At 29.9% G+C, this 24,518-nt stretch overlaps 1 protein-coding gene across 1 annotated transcript; it reads right to left on the bottom strand.

The window, feature by feature from the left end:
* Positions 1-17: 17 nt before the first annotated feature.
* Positions 18-24,251, bottom strand: LOC113521021 (transmembrane protease serine 9). The gene is made up of 14 exons (XM_052892547.1): positions 24,031-24,251; positions 22,644-22,758; positions 21,278-21,440; positions 15,401-15,606; positions 13,671-13,876; positions 13,049-13,109; positions 11,435-11,545; positions 6,631-6,683; positions 5,411-5,501; positions 3,736-3,898; positions 3,218-3,423; positions 1,870-2,075; positions 1,160-1,217; positions 18-722 (listed from the first exon to the last, which is right to left on the bottom strand). Exons 1-14 carry the CDS (start codon positions 24,085-24,087, stop codon positions 601-603), a joined length of 1,818 nt encoding a protein of 605 aa, XP_052748507.1. The 5' UTR covers positions 24,088-24,251; the 3' UTR covers positions 18-600.
* Positions 24,252-24,518: the final 267 nt, after the last annotated feature.

The raw sequence follows: 24,518 nt of genomic DNA, 5'->3' as shown, positions 1-24,518 counted from the left end.
TTTTGAAGTATATATTTTATTGTTTGCTATATTATAATATATTTCATAAAATACTTTTATATAAACGAACAAAATGTTGTGTGTAAATTTAACTAATAGATAAAACTCTATACTCGTCATATATTATTTCACTATATTTTAATTCTATCTCAGTATTGATTACTATCGTCTTTCTAGCTACCGAATTACATCTTCAAATTTCATGAAGTTCGTTGTACAAGTTATGATTTTATGACACACAGACTAGTCCAGGTAGTGAAATATTAACTAATTTATAATGCTCATTTAAAAAGAATTTAGTGGATTAAGATTACAGGTAAAGGAACCCATAAAAATCATATTATTGTTTAGCTCCCTTCCTTTTTGTCTCGTTGCAGTCTTATCGTTTTATAGATCTTATAAAAATATCAAACAAATGAAAATATTTCTTTTTTATTTTAACAGTGAAGTTCTGAAGTAGTTCCTTCTTCTTTTAATTTGTTCGCTTTCACTTCTATTTAACTATATTACATTTATTTTGAATATAATTGCCTCTTTCAATTTAATAGCCATAGATAGTAATATTTTTTTATCCTTTATATATTAATCTATAATAACGTCTTAATAACTACAGTAACATCCATCTGCAGTGTTGTCTCTAATCCAATCCAGGTATTTGGTTACTCTGGTGTATACTCCCGGATAACCTTTTCTTGCACAACCATAGCCCCAGGATACGATACCTGAAATCAAATTGAGCAGAATTCGATCGTCTATATAAAATTGAAAGAGTTATCACTGCTGCGAACTATATGATGAAATCCTAGCAACCAAATTCAGCTTATTCACGAGGTCGTAGCTCAATAATTACATAGTATTACCAGAGAAAATGTTCGTTTAAAAGTCGTCTGCTTGCATACTGCTGCTCTATGAGTATTTTTGTCATGAAACAGCCGTGCTTATATGTCCATATTTTGATTGAACTGGTGGGCAGTTAGCTTAATTGTAATTTTATTTAAATAAACAAAATAGTGGCGATAATAACCAGTAGTAAAATAAAACTCTCTAAGCGTCAGATATACCAGCTTAGAATATTAAGTGGAAAGAGGTAGTTATAACTTACAATAAAATTTACTTTATATTCTGTGATAACAGTCTGCTTAATAATTTTTTTTTTTACCTATTAATTCATATGCATGATCCTTATTTTCTGCAACCAAAGGACCACCACTGTCACCCTGTAACAATATTATTTATTTTTGTATAACCTTATAATGACATGTATGACTATATAACATGAGAAAATTTAAATTTACATTTTAATGTTCATTTCTTATTTTAGAACTAGGTTTCCAAAATCCTATGGTGATAAAGAATCTTACTCGATTCGATCAGATATTATTTTTATTAACTGTTAGAACTAGAACAAGACATAAAAGCAGAGGAGAAAAAAATTATTAGTAATTTGAACTAGTGTCACCATTGTTAACAATATATCCTGACAGACCTTCCCACGGTTCCTCCTGGAAAACATCGTAATTTATTCTTGATGAATTCATCGCTCGCCTATCATCCCCTACTAATGCCCCACCAGCCTGGTGATACCGATATAAGAAAAGCGAGAAAAAAAAGAAAGCGTAAGATAAAATTTTTAATAATTTATTTTGCAATCAATAGAGTCTTATCCCATTTTGAACTCAATATACAACATTAAAACAATAAATTAAAGTTACAGTGAGTCAATGGCTATAAGTGGCTCTGGACTGTTCTTATTAGCGGTCTAAAGAAATAAACTATATTTAGCAGTAGCCAGTAATAGCTAAAGTTTTGATTATATACTATTTAATCCTTGTTTTTTGTGTAGAATAAAGGATGTTTAAACAAACTTACCGTACAAGCATCTTTATGCGCTGTAGCGGGATATCCAGCACACATCATGACATCTTTGATTTTGGAAGCATTATAATTAGTACTTTGACACACTTCATTGCTAAGTACCGGCAGGTCTGCTTCTAGAACTGTACATGACCAATTCCCAGTCTCTCCTGTCGCCCCCCAACCGGCGACTAAGGCCATGGTACCTACATAATCTTTATCTGAAACAATGCGCTGTAAGTAATTATTAGATAATGACAAGGACACTCAAAGTGAATATTTCAGCTACTTGAAATTTTTATATAGATAGGAACTGGCTTAGATTACACTACTGTTACTGAGGACAATAATCGTCTAATGGTCCATTTAATGGAATCTAGTACATAAATTTTATATAGTCATAAAAGAAATCGTAATATAGGTATAGTGAGTCTACCATTAATTTACTATTTGCCATCACTACTTTAAACTAGGTAAGGTATTACATATAATTCTTATGTCATTATACTATCATGTTACATTACATTATAACTTCATGCTTAAAATGTTAACATTTTTAGCATGAAGTTACCTAATAGTATCTAGCAATAAATGAAGGCATGATTTTCAAACACAGATTTACATTTATGCAATAATAGCTTGCACTTCGCAACTTGTTTTCGTCCAAGTAAAAATTTGCAGGATTTAAAAACATTAAAAATGTTAAAATATCGTTCCTTTGAACTTTTATGGTAGGATTTAACAAATGAAATGTTAAGCTCCATTTACTTCTCCATCCGATACTCTTTCATTTCGATCCGATATGTTTACTCCATAAAAAGAGTACATCCCATTATACATCATGTATACCAAATGTGATAGGAATTTGTTAAACCGTGAAGGCAATATAAGATAACAAACAAAGTCAGTTTCGCGTTTATAATATTAGTGAAGATTAAAAAGTACTCTGCCAATGACTTTTCTAACTACAAAAACAACTAAACATAATTTTACTTCACAGTGAATAATAAAAGGCTGACGTAAGAAACGGAATATTTTAAACAAACAATAGCTAGCTACTTCTTTACTTGCTCTAGGCTCAGTTAGATAAGTCTTTTGTACCTATGTTTACATAAAATTTCGTACTATCTGATCATTTAATAATTTTAATATATAAAACCTGATTAATTTGCGTGAATTTTAGTCGAGAACGCTCGCCTAGTTTCGGGATCGCTCAATGAGTAAAGGTCCCGAATAATCTCGAAATATAATGTGTACTTACGCACTTCACAATTGATAATTAGAATGCTAGCACTAAACAAAATATAGATTTCTTACTATAACGATAATACTTATACTATGTACATAATATATAAGTACTAACCTGGATTTGTGGGTAAGCAGACAGGCCTTACAGCATGTGAGTAAGTAATCGGCTTATTCAAATGTATCAAGGCGATGTCATTCATTAGGGTTGTCAAGGAGAAATTATGGGCAATTATCTTTACCACAAAGCGACTATCTGGTGGCGGCGTGCGATCGCAGCGATTATGTTCACCAAAAGTTACTCGAAACATGAACCACATGAAACTGAAAAATATATATTTTTTTACAATACTAGTAATTTACTGTGATGATTTCAATAGCACACTTATTTCGAAATCATAATCCTCCTTTTCGCTTCGCCATAATCGAATAATAAAATAGCTTGGTATATAATAAAAAGTAGATAAATTCTATATTATCTGTGGCATATCGGTGGTATTCAGATTACACTATAACAGTATCTAATACCTGCAATTAGTTTATAAGTAACGTTCTTAGGTAGCCTTTTAACATGAAGTTCCTTTTTCAAATAATGAATAAATATAAAATAAAAATATATAATGAATATCTATTTACCCTTTCACACAATGCGCGGCGGATATGACATATCGGTCGTTAATCAACGAAGCTCCACAACCAAAGGATTTATGGTAAATGAGTCGGGCAAGCCATGGGTAAGCGTTCATATTAGATCCAACACCACCCACTACCCGCAGTTCTTCGTTGCGGTCACCACAACCTACAACCACAAATATCTTATTTTCAATTTATAAATGTTGTGGTATTAAAATTACCAGTTATGAACTCTTATCAATAAGATGAATATTTATTTAGGAATATTATAATAAGTTTTAGCAATAATGCCCCCTTGTTTTCTCAATGTGACCTTTTGTTGTATTTTCTATATTTGTATTTTTACTAATTTTACTGCTGTAATCTTTTGGAGGGGATAATAAAGTATCCGTCTTTACGAATAGCAAAACATAGTTGGCAAAGCGCACGTGACACTCCTAGTGTTGCAGGCGTACACAGGCTGCAGTGACCGTTTACCATCAAACGGGCTGTAGGCTTGTTGACCACTTTCGTGGTATAAAAAAAAAACATGAAAAAGATCATGAAGGAATTACAGTATCTTTTATATTCATATTGCTAATTAAATCCTAGTCGACGCTTATCACTTTTCATTAGATGGGCGATTATCTTATTTTGATACTATTCAAATTATTAATAGGTAAATATCTTGTTCATATTAAAACAGCAATCCACTGTACTGTAATTAATCTTAATTAACAACATCATTTTAGCCCTTTATCATTTAAGCTTCCTCCATAAATTGTCATAAAGGTTTTATGGCACCCGCATTCATCAATTTCCCACAAAACATAAGGTTGTCCGATACTTAACTAACTCATGTATACTCTGTACACGATAGCACGATGCGGTTGACAGAATAAAACGGTTTTATTTCTTTAAATACATTTGATTATCAGAAAGTATTACTAAAATAATTAGATTTGAAAGGTCACTCAACCACTTTCATTATAAAAATTGTCACAATAATAACTTTCGTCCACATCATACTACAAGTGACAGAACATAATGTAGTTGATTTTAGTTGCATTAACATAATGACCTCTTATTTTTTCTGATATTCCTTCATTAAACAATTGTACAAGTAAAGTACGCGAAACTATTCAATAGTTGGTAGCTCAGTATTAATTAATTTTTCAACAGACTTTAAAAGGAAGGAGGTTCTCAATTCTGGTGTATTTTTTATGTTTATTACAGAGTTATAACTCCGTCATTGTAAAGGATTTGGGAAATTCTTTTTTTTTTTTTTATTTAAAAGGATATACGTACAAACTAGTCCAACAACAACTTTTATTAAAATCGATTTTATTATCTTTGTTTTTAAATTAAAACAACTAATTTTGCCACAACTGACTTCAAAACGGAGATTCTCAATTCGGTTGAATATTTTTAAGTCTTTCTTAAAAAAAACTTTCTTTATAATTTTTTTTTTTATTTTAATATATTCACAGATTATAGTTTACTTTTTAAATCAAAATTACTGGTTTTATCACAATTGAAGTCGGTTTTCTTTTGTCACACAATCTTCATAGCTTGGATGTACTATAATATTTACGCTAATACAAAAATCGTATAAAATTTCATCCAATAATTTTAAGTACTTCCTTAATACTTATATATTTTACAGTAGATGTAAATATTATTTTTAAAAAAATCTTACCGCAATTTTGACAGTCTGGAACTTTTTTTTCTGCAAAGTAATCAAACTGTAAAGGTGATCGAAATGAAGTTTCAGTGACTTGTAGTGCATCCTGAAATATTCATAAAAATACTATGCTTAGTAAATAATAAAATTTATTAGCGTTGTTTAAATTTATAGGCGTTGTTAAGCCTACGTATTTTAATAATACGAAGGTCAATAACCTAAACGAGGCCTTTTGACGAACGAGACTTTTATTGGCAAACCGCAAATGCATGCGTACATACCAATATACGATATACCTATATTTTTATTTAAATAATATACTATAGGATGTAACCAGAGATCTATAGGATTTAGACATAACAATTCCAGCAATATTAAAAATAATATAGCAAATAAAACATTGAATAAATTCCCCAAGGAAATTAATTATAAAGTCCTCCAACTTATATTTTATAATGTTTATATACATATGTTTTAAAAAGGTAACATTTATCTATTAAAAAAAGAAAGTACCTGATATAGTAATATATAACTTTTAGTATACGTATATACGTATATATTCATACTATATACATATATATATGTGTATTATATACCTTCCTATGTCAATTAACGTGTCAACAACCTACCGATACCAGGTGTTTACTTAAATTGTACTAGATTAATTCAATAAATATGAAAAAATATCTTTGTGTGATAATTAAGTAAATAAATTATTACCTTAAATATCACTACTCCTTTTCAATCCCGTATTTCTGTGATTACGTGAATAAAACAAAAGAATATTTTTTTTTTAGAATAAAACAAAAGAAATTAAACTCGATATAAAACCTCATATCAGATCATCTGACCAGCGTGATAATATTCCCCCTTATATGGATAGCAAATTAATTCAGTTTTGGTAATAATATTGAAATTTAGTGTAAATAAAATGTATAACATTTATTACATATATATGTATATATGTAATAAATGTTAGACATCCACATATATATAACATATAAATAAATCCACGTTAGAATATTTTAAAAGTGTTATAATTTTTTTTTCTACTTATTCCAAATTTAAAAACCATTTATAATGCGGTCCTAATTTTGTAGTTGTTTTGGTAGTTGATTGATTCAATAGAAAAGCAACTCTAATCGTTATAAAACTATGTACAATGTTGCTTGACAGAGTTCAACGGTAATTAAATTTAATCTAATCGATAATAAACCAATAATGAAAATGCTCACCTTATTCATTGAAAGTCCCACAGACACAAACGCTAAAATGAATATTAAAGAATAAATCCACATTGTTTTATAATTTAAAAAAGTTTTTATTTAACTAAAAGAAAAAATATTACGTCGATAAAATTAAGTTCATATGCTCGAGGTTCAATGTTTTCGAAACACTAACACATGACTTGAATCTCAACGTACTTTATGGTTATGTAGCCCATAAAATGTAGCAAAACGGGTAACACCGTTCACGTAACTTCTTGAACATATAAATCAAAGCACCGCTAACAAAACACACAGCCAAAGATTAAGAATTTCGATATTAAACTGCAAAAAAAAAAACATTTACTCACCAATGTTGAAAAATTCACAGTCATTTATATTCCATATTTTTTTAAGGTTGCGCATGTGGTTTTTACAGTTACAGGTATCAGAAAAATATATGGAAACGTTATACAAAGTTGATTATAATTAATCAAACTATAATCTTTCTGGTTCTTTCTTTACTTTTGAAGTAATATTAAAGTGGATTAAAATTTCCTTATAATTTTCATAATTCAATATATATTTTTATACTGGTAAATAATACAATAAACAGTATCTAATTTTTTATAATGTGTAATTAAATTAGCAAGTTCCTATCTACTTGTATAATAAAACTTCAACATTTTATTCTGTGTAAGAAAATAAATTAAAATTAATATTATTACATCATTGAATAATACGTATAAAAGCGACATTTTAACTGCCACGGAGGCTGTACGACCGTAATATTTGGCAATGACCTGACAGGTCATTGAACCGTGGTTTGTTCTTGTCTACATTCCATCATAATAATTTAAACCTTAGGTCGCTGTATATAGAGGTAACAATTAGTGTAACCAACATGCGCTTCATCTGCATATGACTGAACTGCAAACAAGTCCATAATAATGAACTAATGTCATCTTAACTATCTTATCTTACAAATTACTAGATTCAATTCCTTTTATAAGGAATTCGGCGAAAGTGATTATAAACCGACCGATCAATAAATAGATACTAAGTTTACCTATTTACTGTATAGATATAAATTGCAAAATTTGTACGTTACTTTTAATCGATGTTGATGATTATTTACTGCTAAAATTAGGAATTATTTTTTGAAAAGACACTTTTAAACTATTCCGGTAAGTAGGTACCCATATCATAATAACAAAAATGTAATGAAGTGAAAGTAGAGTAAGAGGCGAAGAAATAGTGAAAAAAATATAATCACTATATTACATTTTTTTTAACCCCAGAATACATAAAAGACAAAGATTCATCATTACATCCTCTTCACTTCAAATTATTCTATTGTCATCGAAGTTAGATACACCATTCAGTTTAATAATATATAGTATAGTATAAATGGTTAAAAATTTGTACCTATTAAATATACATTTCGAACTTGACGGATGGACGTGCAAATTTACGAACAATATATTAATGTCAATTTAAAATTATTATCGAATTTAATATTATCGAATAACACATTGATATTGCAAAACATGTTGGACTGCTTATGCTGATACAATAAGCAAAAACTAATCCAGTCTTCCACTATCACTATCAAACGATAATATTGTCTAATTTCATTAAAAATCTCATAGCACTATTTTACACGAAAATAATCCAAAATAATTAATGCGAACAATTCGTTTACTAAAGCTAAAAAGTAGCCGATTACCAACAATTGTGATACCTGTTCTTCTAATTTTGTCTCATCTTATACTTGTTGACATTTCGAATGAATTAAATTGTAACACAATAGACAATTTAAACAAATTATATATAATATAAACCACTTTCATAACTTCCTGATGGCTTAGTGATTTCATTATAGATTTAAATTTGGAATCAAATTTTTTTTAAAGTATTTTTACAGAATTGTATATAAAAAGAAATAAAATAACCTTAGATTATATAGACTGACTCGTTTTTTTTATCAGTGTTACGCATATAATGTATCTTAACGTATTATTTAATAAATAAAATAAGTATTTACGCATTAAAAAGATGCAGAAATTATAAGACGAAATATAGAATTATAAAAGAATCGCTCATAACTATTTGTCACGCAAAATTGTATGAAACTGTGGACCCGCTTTTCTCGAAGCATTTGTATGGAAACACTCTATCTATATAATCTAAGAAAATAACAATGCTATACGTATATGGAAAATATTTAAATAAGTTATTAAAAACGAATAAAATTTTGAGGTACTTTATTAATTTCGTCATGAATATTACAAAATTTACATAATACTTTCATTAATCTAAGGTAATATTTAACATAAATAATAACTATGGCATCTACATCTTAAATATGTACTAAGTATGTATATTGCGTATGTATTCAAAATAATTTTGACATACAAATAACTTTATTTTTTGTAATAACATAATTATTAACCCACACTTAAATGCTATTTATTTCTGGTAATCTTTCAGGTGATGCTAACTACCAATTTGATATCCATTTCGAATCGTCATATACTCGGCTTTAAGTATACATTTTATATTTGATTCGTTATATTTTATAACTAATTATATATATAAATTTCATTAATTTCATTCTTCACGTTTATATTAACATTGAAAAATTAAATTGAACTTTCTTAAATTCTAAGATTAAAACATAAATTTATGGCAAAAATTTTAAATAGAAGAGATATGTATATAATAAGCAAGATAGTGTCATTAACTAAAAAACGAACAATTTTATTTCCTTCGTTTGCAAATACATACTTAATATCTGCCTTGAAAAACTTAAACCATAGGTACCTATTTTCATTATCAAATGTCGAAATGTATTGTTTCAGATACAGACCATAGACATAGACCAAATAGACGTCGCTACTGCAATTACATTTCTTGATATTTATTTACACTAGAAAGTGAAGAGTCTTCTTAGACTCGTAACTAAACTTTGATTCGGACTTACATGAATTTTGTGTAGAGAAAGTTTAGGTGATTTACGAAAACACTGTTACGGATGATATCGTCGAAACGGTTTGGTGTGAAAGTCAGTTTGTTTGTATACCCAACAAGCAATGAATAGGCAACTCTTGTACTACAAAATTGTAAAATAACCATAGGCGTATTGGAAAGGTGTCTGAATGGGCCGAAATCACTCCTAAATTGTCCAGTGCCTACCTCACGACGCGGGGGGAAAGGAATTGTTAGTAATGGGGACTGAGAATCCCATTGCTAGCAATATACCCAACCAGGTCGACCTCCTCGCGGTTCTCTCTGGAAACTATCATGGTTAATTCTTGATGAATTCATCATGATGGGCTAACTGGCCTGTTTTCATTCTCATCTATCACCCTTCACTGGTGCTCCACCAGCGTATTCCGTTAACTCAGGTGGGGTTACCATACCATTTTCACCCATCAAAAAAAAAACCCTATGACGCGAACAAAACTTCACAAAGACATTTCGAAGTGTACATATATGCTGTATTTAAAGGTCCAGGCCCCCTGTAAAATAATCTTAAATATTTGAATGAGAATAATAACAACAATGTGTAAGAAATATGGCACATTTAGTTTTTATAACTGAGGTATTTTGCGACATCTATTGCAATCTGTATCCGTGATCTTACAAAATGAACAAATACTTTTTGTAACGAAACTAACATCGCGTTAATGAAGAAAGTACCTATTCCTAACATTCTTATCAGTATCTTATGTTTGTACATGTTAATTGAATGGCGTCTTGTGACGTACAACTGTATAGTGTGACTAAAATATTGTATCTAAATTCTATGTTACGACGACGTCACCTTTCAATTTACATGCATCATTTAAAAGTCTACCTACCACATACATAAATACAAATCTATAAATTCGTGATTATGACAACATATACGATGCATTTACAGAAATGCAATCATAAATTTCTATCGATAATTTAAAATTAAATATTAAACTATATCTTTCTTTAAAAAAATGTAGTCTATATAAATCTGAGTATACTCAGTCTGAACTTGAGTCTGCATCTTGGAACGGATGACTAGACTGACAATGGTCTTGATCACTATCAGATGTATGTGATCTCAAAAGTTAATACGAAATTATACTGTAATAAGTTTCAATTTGAACCACCCACTAAAACCAACTCTATTATCTATAACTAACTAAACATATTATCAATATTGGAAGATGAAAGGATATTACTATCAAACATGCATTAAAACCATTCCCAAATAAATATGTTTACTAAATATCATATTTGACTATCAGTGTACTCCATATAATAATTACGCTACTACATTATATCCTTTTATAAAATAATTAACCGAAAAATTGCGTTTGTAAATACACTACGAAATCGCGAAAATCATTGTCTTTAACATATATATATATATATATATATATATATATGACAATGTAATGTTCATTTTTACCGACTAAACAATTTTTATATATATTTCTGTAGAACTATTATAGTACAATTAAAATATAAATTTAAAAAAAATAACTTATTACAATTATGTGAAAATGTAACTCCTAATTGGTTTTCACAAAATATCCTTAAATCTACATTTACCATACCAATTATATCAACATTTAGACTACACAAATTCGAAACCTATATCTTCAAATTTGTGTAGAGTCTAGTATAAACTAAGTACGTAATAAGAGTACATAATATGGATAGGTACTTAAGTAAGCATTATAATAATTTACAAATATAGGTACATCCAACCATAATCGAAATCCACAATTGATTATTTTGTAGTATTCATTAAGTTTTAGCATTGCAAAACATTTTTTTTAATCTGTACAATAACATGCATCTTTCGTATTTTCTCGAATCCAATCTAAATAATTGGTAACCCTTGTATAAACGCCTGGATAACCAACTCTCGCGCATCCATTGCCCCAAGACACGACGCCTGTAAAAAATAGAAGACATTAATTTAAAACATTAATATATGTTTTAAAATCAAATCTTTAAACAAGTATTTACTTATTTGATTTTTTTTTATTATAATCAAAATTAATTCGATAGACGTTATACCATAATATAACCATATGGTATGCACGCCGTCTACCACAAAAAAAAGGTACTCAACACATACTTCATTGAACATATTTTTAATTATAATATTGAAGGAATATTGATTGTTGCCTTCATTATAATGAACTATTTGTTCTATCAAAATATATATTCATGCTCTTATATATTTAATTTTTTATATTATTTTATCTTTTATTTTAAAAATTATTTGTACAATAACTAATTTATTAAGTAAATTAAATATGATAGTAAACACCGTTATATCATACATAATTCAGTGCATCATGACATTTCAAATTGATTATATATTATTAAATAATTCAACGAGAAAGCACGCACATGTCACACTTCACAATTGCATGTGGGCAGAAACTAGGGTTGCCAACCATTTGTTATAAATACGTGTAATATATTCTACTTTTGGGTCGAAATGATGGTTAGTTGAAATGACTGAGTATTCTTTAAATATGAAATATAGATTTTTATTTAGTAATATTAAACACTTTGTCAAAGATAACTATTGCATTTATGTGTACCTATATAAAAAAAAAGCTTTTAATAAGCCTATCATTTAAAAACGACTAGACAGATTTTTCTCTAACATTCGTTAATTATAATAGTTCGAACAAATTGTTATGGGAAGAGAAATAACATTTTGAATATTATGTCTAATCAGCTAGTCAATGATACATTTTTTTTTTTATTTTTTTTATTGTACTTGACAACCCTAGTAGTAAACAAACAGGCGAGTATTAAAACAATACCTACTTAACTTTAATATATTGTCCTAGAACATAATATGGGTTAACTCCTAATACATTGTGTTAGAATCTATATATTTGTACATATCTCTAACATATATATAATGGAACAAAGAAACAACATGAAATATGTAATAAATAAGTAAAAGTAAATAAACATTATATTCTATAAAACCAAAATAATTACTAACTGTAAATAACCTATATCTAATATATACGATTCGTATTATGATTTCATTCGAAAAGCGAAAAATATTACTTTAAGTTGATTCATCGAAGTAGCTTTCGTTTTACGTAAAATAAACATAACTTCATAATATAGTCACTTGTAACAATAACACGTGCATAGATAGATACAATATTCTATTGTCAGAAAGAAAATATGTACTGAATATTAAATAGACCCATGAGCGATGTAAAACAACTGTAGATATTCACTACTACAGAGTTATAGTAGAGTCGGTATTTTCTATGTATATCCTTATATAGGTAATGGGTTGTTAATGTTTTGTGAACAACTAAATTAGCTACAGGTGAAAGGTACTACAACGCAGTTGCGCAAGGATGAAGAGCAAGTCACTTTAAACACATGTAATGTATACATCAATATTCATTACCTATTAGTTCGTAGCGTTTGTCGTACTTTCTCTCAGTTATAAGTGGACCGCCGCTGTCACCCTGAAAAAAAAAACGTAGAAAGCGATCAAATAAAATCTAATCCAATTTTTTTCTAAAAGAATTCCAAAAGAAGGAGGTTTTTGATTCGTCTAAAATGTACAACTACGTTTTTTATAATTCTTTTTGTAGTCGATAGGGTTTACTCCTGTATTGTCCTCATTTTAATTTTGTAACAAATGAAGAGCAACCTTTACGGAGCACAAAACTGCTTGCTTCGATATTTATATATAAACATCTGAATCTACGTTTTAAAGTCCAATATTTACAATGTAGAGTAGCTATGAAATGTACCGTCATTTATTGATATACTTATTGATATGTATGTTCACATATTGAATCCGATTTTTTTTTTCTGAACAATGTATTTCTTAGTAAAGCTGAGTTTCTTAATGTTTTTATTATGCTTTATATGTCATAATAAATTAAAACCAATCAGTATCGATAAAAGTCCACAGTTTAGACTCTTATCCAATTAAGATAAAGATGGACCAATCAACATCTAAACTATTACACCGAGAGATATTATTACTAATGGAAATGAGATATATATGTTACAAGTACCTGACACGAATCCTTCTCTCCAGTTTTCGGATATCCTGCGCAAAGCATGTTATCACTGATCATCGATGCTGTATACTTGGTTTTCCTGCAATCTTCATTGCTGATGACGGGTACCTCGACTTCTTGTAGTGTGCAGGACACCTTCCCCTCTTCGGTGAGAGTGCCCCACCCGGCAGCGACCGCTTTCACACCAACGTACAGGTTATCTGTTAATTAAATAAGTATTTAGCGCCGCAGGCAACTCCAAGACTTCGTCAATTTCTCTTATTTGAATGTTAAAGGGGAAAATCATAAATTTAAGTACGCCTATAGTAGTTGTCGTAATGGAGATATTGAAATAATCTTACCACTGTTATATAATAGTTGAGTAAATTACTTGCAAACATCAAAGTTTTACAATATTGTCATTATTTTGTGGTATAATAATTAATATTATCATCAATTAAGATACAAATTAATGAAAATTAATACAAATGCTTAAAAGCATTCAGAACTTTAGCTTACTGAAATGTGGCAACATCGCTATTACCTGTCAATTTTCAAAAATATTTGAAGAATTTTTAATGTTTTCAATTGATTATTTAAAAAGTGTTTTACCTACAAACTATGTAAGCATTCATAGGCTACATTGACCGTTTACCATCAGACGGGCAGTATGATTGTTTGCCACCAAACAAGTGTTTTCTTTTTTTGTATACCACAAAGGTATACAAAAAAAAAGTTTTGCTCAGAAATTTTAAGCATCAAAATCCAAATTTCAGCGACAGCTTAATAAATATATTGTTCCTGAATTAATTTTAATTTGCGAACGGTGCACTTTTTATAAAATCTGACAAAAACATTAAAAATTATACAATTGTTTTTGAAAATTAACATATAATTGCGACGTTGCCACACTTCGTTATGAACGCTAATAATAAAATTTGATAATATATTTACTTTTTTTCTTCCATAAATACACATAGTAAAAAATAAATGAAATAATCCTTTCGTTTAATAAGTTGTAAGAACATTAATCAATATCTCTATTCTATTACGATGACTTCTACATACAAAAACAAATTACAGCTGCATCATAATAAGAAATAATAATAGTCATGTCTGCACTGAAAGTTTTGATATATCCATTAGCTTATAAACTATTGCAATTGAACTTTTGTATTCTATTCAGCTTTGATCTGATGACGTCTCATTATCATTACCTATGATAATCATCAGCAGTATTATAATAATTACAATAGAAACTACACATTAACCACTGCTCTCCCTCAACTAGAACAAATTACGTTCCTAAGTTGCCAGCATGCATCCAAACACTATTCATAGGGGGGAAAGGGATTGTTAGTAATAAAGACTAAGAATCCCATTGCTAGCAATATACCCAGCCAGGTCGACCTCCTCGCGGTTCTCCCTGGAAACTATCATGGTTAATTTCTTATGAATTCATCATGATGGGCTAACTGGCCTGTTTTCATTCTCATCTATCACCCTTCACTGGTGCTCCGCCAGCGTATCCCGTTAGCGCAGGCTGGGTTACTATTCCATTTTCACCCATCAAAAAATAAAACACTATTCATAAGTTCACTATCTATCAATTTTGGATTAACAATATTTTTTTACTTCTAGTCAATACTCGATAGAGTTGGGTGGATACCATTGCTGTTGCTGCAAGTGTAATCTAGTTTTAATATGTAATTGATCATATTAATGTGATTTAAATTAATACTTACTATTGTTAGATGGAAGACATATTGGTTTGATGGCATCAGATATAGGCACTCGTTCATTTAGTCGTAACAACGCTATGTCGTTATCGAAATTTGATAGACTGAATTTGTTAGCAATGGCGCGCAGGACGAACCGAGTCTCTGGCCGGATGGTCGCGTTGCATCGGTTATGTTCGCCGAAAGTCACTTTTATCATAAACCACATAAAGCTGAAAACAAAAAACATATTAAATATCAATATTGTAATCATTTATTTCATTTGCGTCTAACTGAAAAAACTGTGAATATTTTCATAAAAAGCAATCCGCCTTACATTTGCACATGTAGATAGATAGAAAAATAAATTACTATTTCATATTAGCTTTAAAAAGCAAATTTTTAGTGCCTTGACTTTCATTATTGTAATTTTCATAGATATCTATATATTTTTTTTTTAATAATATAAAGCCTATGTTAGGTACTCGTTAATAATGCAGCTTTCTATAGGAAACAGAATTTTTATAATGGCTTAAATAATTTTTAAGATTATTTTTTACAAATAAACTAAAAAAAACAGGTCTTCCCTCTTTATGATATTAGTATTAATATTTGGTTTCATTGAATACCTATTTTCAATATCATTAAACAAATAATTATCTAATTTAACCCCTTTTTAAGAGATTTCTAAAAGCAAAAATCTACTTTTCATAAATTACCTAGTACGTTCGTCAATTCTCAGCTGATTTTGGTATTTTATTATGCTAGGTATACGGTTTGTTTCCAAGTAGTTCCAAGACGCTGTTTTTTTATGCACAGTTTTAAATACCCGTAATTATTTAGGTTGCTTATCAAATAAATATAAAACTATTAAATTGTGAAAAACTAACTCTACAGTTAGAAATTATTTACCAGATTATAGGTATATTATTTTGAATGAATATACTTAATTATGAAAAGTAACTTTCTAATAGAAAAAAATATTAAGCAAAGAGTACTAGAAAAATCATCGAGTTCAATTACTGTTATTTGGTAATTGAATGACAAAGCTAAATTTAAAATATTTTTCGAAAGTAGCAAACGCGCTTAGGTATAGCTTTGCTCATGCCAAATTTTAGTTAGGTTCGCAAATATGTTCACGGTTATAATCTCAGATGGAATAGTTACAAATATTCGACTATTTCTGTTATGGTGAATGTAGTATTTGACTTTCCCAGATTTCTCCTAGCACATATGTATCCAGTATTACAATGGGCGAAACAAACGTCGTCTTATATTCCAAACCATGCAATTCATGAGTATTGACCTCATTCATAATTTTCGACGCTAATAATAATACAGTTACCGTTCCCGTCATTATCAAATACATATTCTGAAAAATATGTATACTAGCAACTCGAATATATACTAAATATACTACAGAATTCAATTTCAAATATATATATTTTTTAATATATCATAACATACTTATAACGATAAAATTGTCAGTGTTTCTCTACTATATTATGCATGTAAACCTTCCTCTTGAATCACTCTGTTAAAAAAACGCATCAAAATCCGTTGCGTAGTTTTAAAGATCTAAGCATATATAGGGACAGATAGAGAAGCGACTTTGTTTTATACTATGTAGCGATGATAGTGATAATGTCTCAGTCAGTAGTTTGGTGAACACCTATTTTTTTTGTTTTTTTAAAATACATCAATTCTATTAGCGTTATAATGTACCTTCATCTATAGTTCATGTTGACAGTGTCACTATTGGCCATAATAGTCATGGTCAAAATGAAATGAAATATTTATTTGCTTTAAACAGACATTTGACATTACAAGGGCCATGTGACAAAACTTTTTCGGCATCTGTTTAATTGCCTTAAAATTGTAGGCATGCAAATCTAATTTATTGCTTAAATAAGGATACAAATTTAACTTAGAGATTATTATGATTATAGAATAAAAAAAAAAGAAAAAAGGGCATTAATGGGCCCAATAAGCACTTTCACAAGTGTAAAGGTTTTTATTGTTTATTTAAAATTTGTCTATGTAAAGGTATTACTACATGGGCGCCGCCAGGATTATTATTAAGAAGATGCATCTGCACGTATTGAATGTGGGATGTAAATGAATATTATTCCTATTTTTATACCTAATCACAAAAACGAAGTCTCAGAATCAATAATAAAACTGTGCTAAAAAATTTTATGTTGTTGAATTTATTAAAAATTTAAAATAAATATTTATCCTCAACGCATTAAATTCATTTGACGTATTAGATGGTAGGTAAGTATTGCGTGGAAATGCAAAAATATTTTCCAAGAAATTGATATAAGTAAAAAAAAAACTAAACTCCAAAGGCGCCAATTGATATTTATGTTTGGCGAGGATAACGAACTTTATGTTTGGAGCCTGCTTTTGGGCCGGTTTCAAGGTGAACGTACTTATTGATACTGATTGGAATTCAGAAATTTGGACAAGGAATTTATTTTATACTCGTATAGCGTTTTCGATTGACCAGATCACATAATAATGCCTATTACAATTTCATGCGCATTCAATTAATCAAAAGTATAAAATATAAAGTAAAATATAGTAAACCACAAAATACCGTTAACTAAGTCTTAATCAAACAAAAACAACTGCATTTATATATGTCATTTGTGTAAATCCACATTTCACAGATTTGCAAACGGTGAAATAATACTTAAAGATATAGGTAGCACCAGCACACCAAATATTTGGTGTATAATGGTTACAAGATAATTAGTGTATCATTCAATTAGCCTAGTTGTAAAGGTCAAAAACCTTTATTTTTTATTTAATTACAATAAAATTAAAAAAAAAAATATTATTGGTCATCCATTAACCTTAATTACATTAACACGGATATAAATCATTTATGTAGTTAACAGAAAAAAAAACCAGCGGCAGATTTTGATTCTGAAAACTACGTCAAGTAGTAAAATCTAAAGCACATATGGAATCTATAGATTCCAGATATACCTGAGAAATTTTTGTTTTATAGATCAACTGTTCTTTGAGATCTTGTGATCAGCCAGTGTGTGGTATTATACTTCGTATGAGTACGTGGTACTGGTGCTGTTTCAATTTCAACACTGTCTTAATTCTATGATGACTTGATAATTATATCCTAGTAGAATTTTATATTTTAATCAATCTCTTTTCCTATCTATATGTGATAATAAGTATCTAACTTTTAATTGCTTAAAAAAGTTATTGTCGCCTACACGCAGCAGTGGCCGTCGTAACATAAATATGAGTAGCTATAATGAGATCGATTCTGAGATGCTATTTCTCATAACCTATCTTTTAAATTAAATATTCAATTTGAAATCACGACGCGAGAAATACAGCGATATCTTTATTATAAGAACTAATATGAACTGATTTTCTAATACTTTTATGTGAAAATTATTATAATTATTACAGGTTATGAAAATTCATAAAACAGTGATTTCGAGATATTATCAAATTAAAATTTAGGTTAACAAATACGTTTAGATAAATAACGTCTCAAAATCGATCCTAATGACACAAAACATACTATGACGTCCATCGGATCCCTCATACGCAGCTTTACCTAACAACTAAGCTATTGTGTGGCCATACCAAGTAATTTCTCCACCATATACCTTTCAAGAGGCGACTAAAGAAATTTAATAGTTGAGGGATAGGGAGCAGGGTCTCTCTTAAAGTCTAACTGCGGATGCTAACTCGCCTACCAAGCATAGCAACTACTGACAAAACTTCCCTTATGGGTTAGGCCAATGTTCAGCAATGGACAGTTGACGGCTGAAACAATACCTTTTAGACTAAAACATAAGCAAAGCTCTTTGACAGCAGTGACTCGAGTAGTGCACTAATGACACACCAATAGTTCAAAAATTTTGTTTGTTTAGGAGATGATGTATATGTCCCTACTCTTAAATAAATAATTCAAACAGTCTTAACTTTTAAACTTTATGTGAGGGTTTCTTTTTAAAGAATGATAATGGAATGATAGTCTAGCCTGTGATATCGGTTTACACTTGCGGAGCACCAGTGAGGGGCGCTAGATGATGAAACAGGTCAGTTAGCCTATCGTGATAAATTCAACAAGAATTAATCACGATGGTTTCCAGGGGAAACCGCGTGGAGGTCGACCTGACAGGGTATATTACTAGTAATGGGACTGGTAATTCCCGTTACTAACATTCCCTTCTCCCCCCAATATGTAAGATCTAAGTAGTGATGTCAATGGCGCTATTCACTTATGTACGCAGGCGACGGCTACCAGTTTCCGTCAAATTCTCCGTCAGTACATTAATCATTCTAAGTTTTAAAAAAAGATATATAAAAAATATAAAAAGTTTTTATAAAAGTTTTATTTCTGTAATAGGTAGGTCGAATATCACCAGTCCGTATATAGACAGTTCGTTAGGTGTCAATATCCTATTAAGAACACTTGGACAACACCTTCATGCATCTGTGCTATCCAAAGCGATGTGGAATTTAAATATCCAGAAGCCAATATTGCGTTATGAATAATTCAAAATCCCACAGATTCGTATTCAAGAAAGAAATTCTACATTCATGAAAGTGTTCATAGATAACATTACTCTCTAATATCGTTTGTATTTATTTTTTATTTTTTTAATAATTGAAATATTAACATAAATCATTCTATATCTATATATTTATAATAGTGAATTATAATATAATGAGACCTTATCATAACAATTTTCGACAATTAAAAGGAGTCAATATTGCGAAAAGGTTACAAAGAATTGAACATGAATTATTATTGCAAATTTTACTAGACCTTATAAATAGTTTATATAAATGAGTCTGTCTGTCCATATGTATGCTTAGATCTTTAACGGGTTTTGATGCGTAGTTTAGTAGATAGAGTGATTCAAGAGGAAGGTTTATATGTATAATACATGCTTAACATAGTAGAGAAACACTGATAATTTTAGAGGTTTCTAATGTGATCTCAAATGAGAGGCCTATGACGCTATTTAGTATCAGCATTGCACCCGTGCGAAGTCAGGGCGGGTCGCTAGTATCCTATAATTTTATATATAAATATATATTATATATATAAATTAACTCCTAATAAGTTAAATGCTATAGTGTAGAAAGTTAAAATACTTTTTTCTATGATACTTAGAAAGACAAACAAGCTGACGGCCCACCAGATGAAAAGAGGTAACCGTCGCCTATAAACATAAGTACCATCATAGAAATCATCGAATACATTATGATGCTCATGATATCGCTCATGCGTTGCCTTCTGAGTACTATGGTAGATGCCAGCAGTATATAATTTCACTATTATATCCCATCCCTCAAACCAAAACACAGCCATGCAAGTACAGCTGTAGTAGAGACACGATAGTTACAGATTACTTATATACTAAAGTCCTCTAACAATTAATCATTTAAAAGAGTAAAAGGCTACTATAACTCATACCTGATATATAACCAGTTATAACTAGACTGATATATAACCAAAGGGAGACTTTGTACAAAAGTCGATTGCTTGGGTACCTCTGTCCCATTCGTGTTTCAACCGTGAAGCAGTTGTGTTTGCATGGCTGTTTTTCGGTTTGAAGGGTGAGATATGGCGTGAAATTACTGGGTACGGAGTAATAACACCTTAATCCTCAGGAATGGCAATGCATGGGGGGTATCATGGGCGAAACAGTATACTCTGTTATGTCCATGGTACTGCTCATGTCTATAGGCGACGGTTACCACTTTACATTAGGTGGGCCGTCAGCTTGTTTGCCATTCTAAGTTGTATAAAAAAAAAAAACAAAAAAAACTAAGTTGTCTGCTTCGAATTTTGAAATACATTATAATATTATATCCTGAGTAAGGTATAAGAACAAACGTTGTACATACCCTTTAACGCAGTGAGCAGCTGTGAGTACATATCGATCATTGATGAGCATTCCACCACAATAGAACCTCTTAAAGTAAGTCAGACGGGCGATCCACGGAAACTCATTCGTGCCTGCCTCTTCACCACCAACTATGCGAGACACCTCGTTTCTTTCACCGCATTCTGAAACATTGCGATAAATTATCTTCCTATAAAATATACCGATGTAATACAGTCGACTGTAACTTTTTTTATATGACGAAAGTAGCAAGCAAGTATACAGCCCGTCTGATGGTAAACGGTAACTAACGCCCGCTATACTAGGGTTGGTACACGCGCATTGTCAACCCTGAAAAAATCTTATACATTTTGAAATGTTGAAAATAAAAAAAAGTTGTAACATATCATATTGTCATTCTGTCACCACACAGAAAGCACAGCTTGTATATTAAATTGTACTTATATGCTATGCACTATATAGTCTCTATACAGTGAAATCGAAATCTTTAGCTTCCATTTAAAAGAATATTCTGTCAGTGGTATTGACTAGTTTATCGAAACAAACACGAGTCTGAAAACGACTAAAAAATGTAGAGCTTTACTTACTAATTTTGGAACGAGTTCTCTGGCAAGGTTTTTACAATAGGCTATATAAAAAGGAATTGTTAAAAAAATTATAAAGTTTCTTCAGAATCGGTGATGTACCCAGAATTCCCAATAACTTCGTAGCTCAACATTTTTTGCCGCTATTCGACTTATATGTCATATGGGTAAATGTTTATTTTCACTGACAGAATACTCTCCTCAAAGGATACTTATGATTTTAATCCCATCTTGTTTAACGAAGCCAAAAAACACAACGGTGTTTCTTCAAAAAATGTATATGTACACATTTTGGCACCGGCCAAACTGTTTATAATTTCTCGTAGGTACTCTTCGCTATTCAAAGTTTGCATGGAAAAGATCATTTTTAGCAATAAAATTGTAAAACTGTACATTGTTTTCTCTTTTCTTTCTCAAAACTACACTTTTGGAATATTGAGTAGAAACGAAAGTTACAAGATCTTATACAATATTTATCATATATAGTATATATACATATATGTAGTAATTTTTATGCGTAATTATTTTCTAGATATCTACTTAGATTCAAACATTTGATAGAACTACAGATCCTCAAACAGAAATCCTTCAAATTTATTATTATTATACTACTCTTTAATTGCAAATTTCAAAACCTACCACTTCAGTATTAATTTCATAAACATGAAGGAATAAGAACGACTTCATTACTTGCTTTATCTGTTGTCAAACACTCGAAGAACTAAAATTCCATGTGAATATAAAATATAATGAAGTTATTACAAACAAACAAAATATACAAACTGCAGGTGCACGTAGTCTTCGGTAAATTGTTCTCCATGAGTGGGGGCCGGTTGCCCCACACACCACCAAAAAAGTTTTTCGTAAATACACCTCGAGCATCCCGAACCACGTCAGCCTGTTGAGTAAAAACTAATATGAGAATAATATCTACACAATAAAAATCAAAATTACCATAATCCTTTTAAATTACCAATAAAGCTGAACATTTTCCGCAAACCATGGGTCAAAAAATAAAATAATATAGTTGAGCCTCTCGTAATAATTTTTAAGGTTGAATGCCATTTTCACCATTCAGTTCTATATATATGCACTATTAGTTATTAGTGCATGAGGCTTCTTTATGGTCGTTTTTAGATCGTTCGTTTTCTTTGGAAAAAGTGTTTAGTTTCATTGATAGAATTTCCTTTATATTACCTATATCATAATATTAAAGCAACAATATATGTATTATATATAATTATAAGTATTATGTATAGTAAACCCTTTATTACTTTAAACTCCAAAACGAAGGGTTCGTCAAAATATGAAAATATTTGAAATGTGCACTGTAAATTGCGCGATTAGTATAAAGGTTCGATATTTTTTATCTTTCCCCAAATATATTTATGTAAAGTTGTTCAGTTTAGTGAAGTAGTCATACACTTTTTCTAATTTTCTCAGTGATTATAAAATATACAAAAATTGCACACAATTTTTATATATTTTACGATATATCTTTGCTAATTTCTTTTATGTGTGTCTTTGTTACGCAATACCTTTGCCATTTCTTAACCAATTTTTTTAACTATTATATTTGATAGAATGAGGTATAACAATTTTTATGAGATTTTTTCAAATAATTTAACTTTTTAGTGTAATTACTATTTACTATTATGTACAAATTTCTAATTCGACACCAGTCTTGACAGAATATGTATGACTGACTCTCTATTTTCCTAACCTAATTAAAATATAGAATTAGATGTATAACAAACCCCTTGTCGATGCTAGAGATAATTTGAAATTCATTTTCTTATAAGAAAACTTACTCTCTTCCACAATTCTTTTTACTCACTTCACCTTTCTTAATTAATCATCTGATCTATATATTATTCTTCGGTTCTTGTTATTTTAACTTGGATAATCAAGGTCCTGGTTGTGCAAGAAGTAAGATATGTAGCAAGATTATCCCTATGTATCTATTGTGTAATTCAGATAAAATTCTTACTGATTTAATTTAGGTATACGTTCTACGTACGTTGTAACCTAAACACCTAAATGGTGTAGAAATATTCCAGTATTATAAGAATAAATATAATCTTAAATGTTAATATGTTAGTTCAACATGTTATTTAAATTACAACACAAAAATATATTAAAGGAAAGTATTAATGAGTTGCACACCAACCTGAGAGCAAGTGAAAGTTAATGTCGTAAACAGTAAAATAGAAGCACACCTCCACATGTTGTCTATAGTTTTGAAAACAATTAGAAAAAAATTCAAATTTGAATGTCGAATCCAGAATTCCGCGCACAGCTAGCGCATCGTATACCGTTGTTAAACTTGTCGCACGCTATCACCAACGAACACAAACTGAGGAGATGCGTTTGGTTGCGACCGCAGTCCCGCCATCGATGAACGTGATTTGGATACGTCAATATACCTAAACCCCACTAACTAGTCCATTAGCCTTACTATTTTTTATCATAATATATACTTAAGTAGGTATATTTTTAAACGGTCACCTCTTTAAACCGATTTCTGACATATATTAATGGGTTTGTAGAGGTCACAATACTCATAACTGGTTCATATTCGCGTCTTTGAGTCTTAAAAAATAATAAAAGTTTTAAAACTTTATATTGGATGGTCTTAAACAAAAATAAAAATAATAT

The sequence above is a fragment of the Galleria mellonella genome, unplaced genomic scaffold (assembly GCF_026898425.1).
Source record: "Galleria mellonella isolate WM207_F2 unplaced genomic scaffold, CSIRO_AGI_GalMel_v1 utg159, whole genome shotgun sequence".
NCBI lineage: Eukaryota > Metazoa > Arthropoda > Insecta > Lepidoptera > Pyralidae > Galleria > Galleria mellonella.
This window is presented reverse-complemented; position numbering and strand designations above follow the sequence as displayed.

Excerpts from the sequence above, each read along its gene's own strand:
- LOC113521021 (XM_052892547.1), bottom strand. The coding sequence starts at position 24,087 with ATGTGGAGGTGTGCTTCTATTTTACTGTTTACGACATTAACTTTCACT. Across the intron at positions 21,441-22,643 it reads GAAGACTACGTGCACCTGCA|AATGCGGTGAAAGAAACGAG; the intron begins GTTTGTATATTT and ends GCAATGTTTCAG. Across the intron at positions 15,607-21,277 it reads GCTGCTCACTGCGTTAAAGG|CTTTATGTGGTTTATGATAA; the intron begins GTATGTACAACG and ends TTTTGTTTTCAG.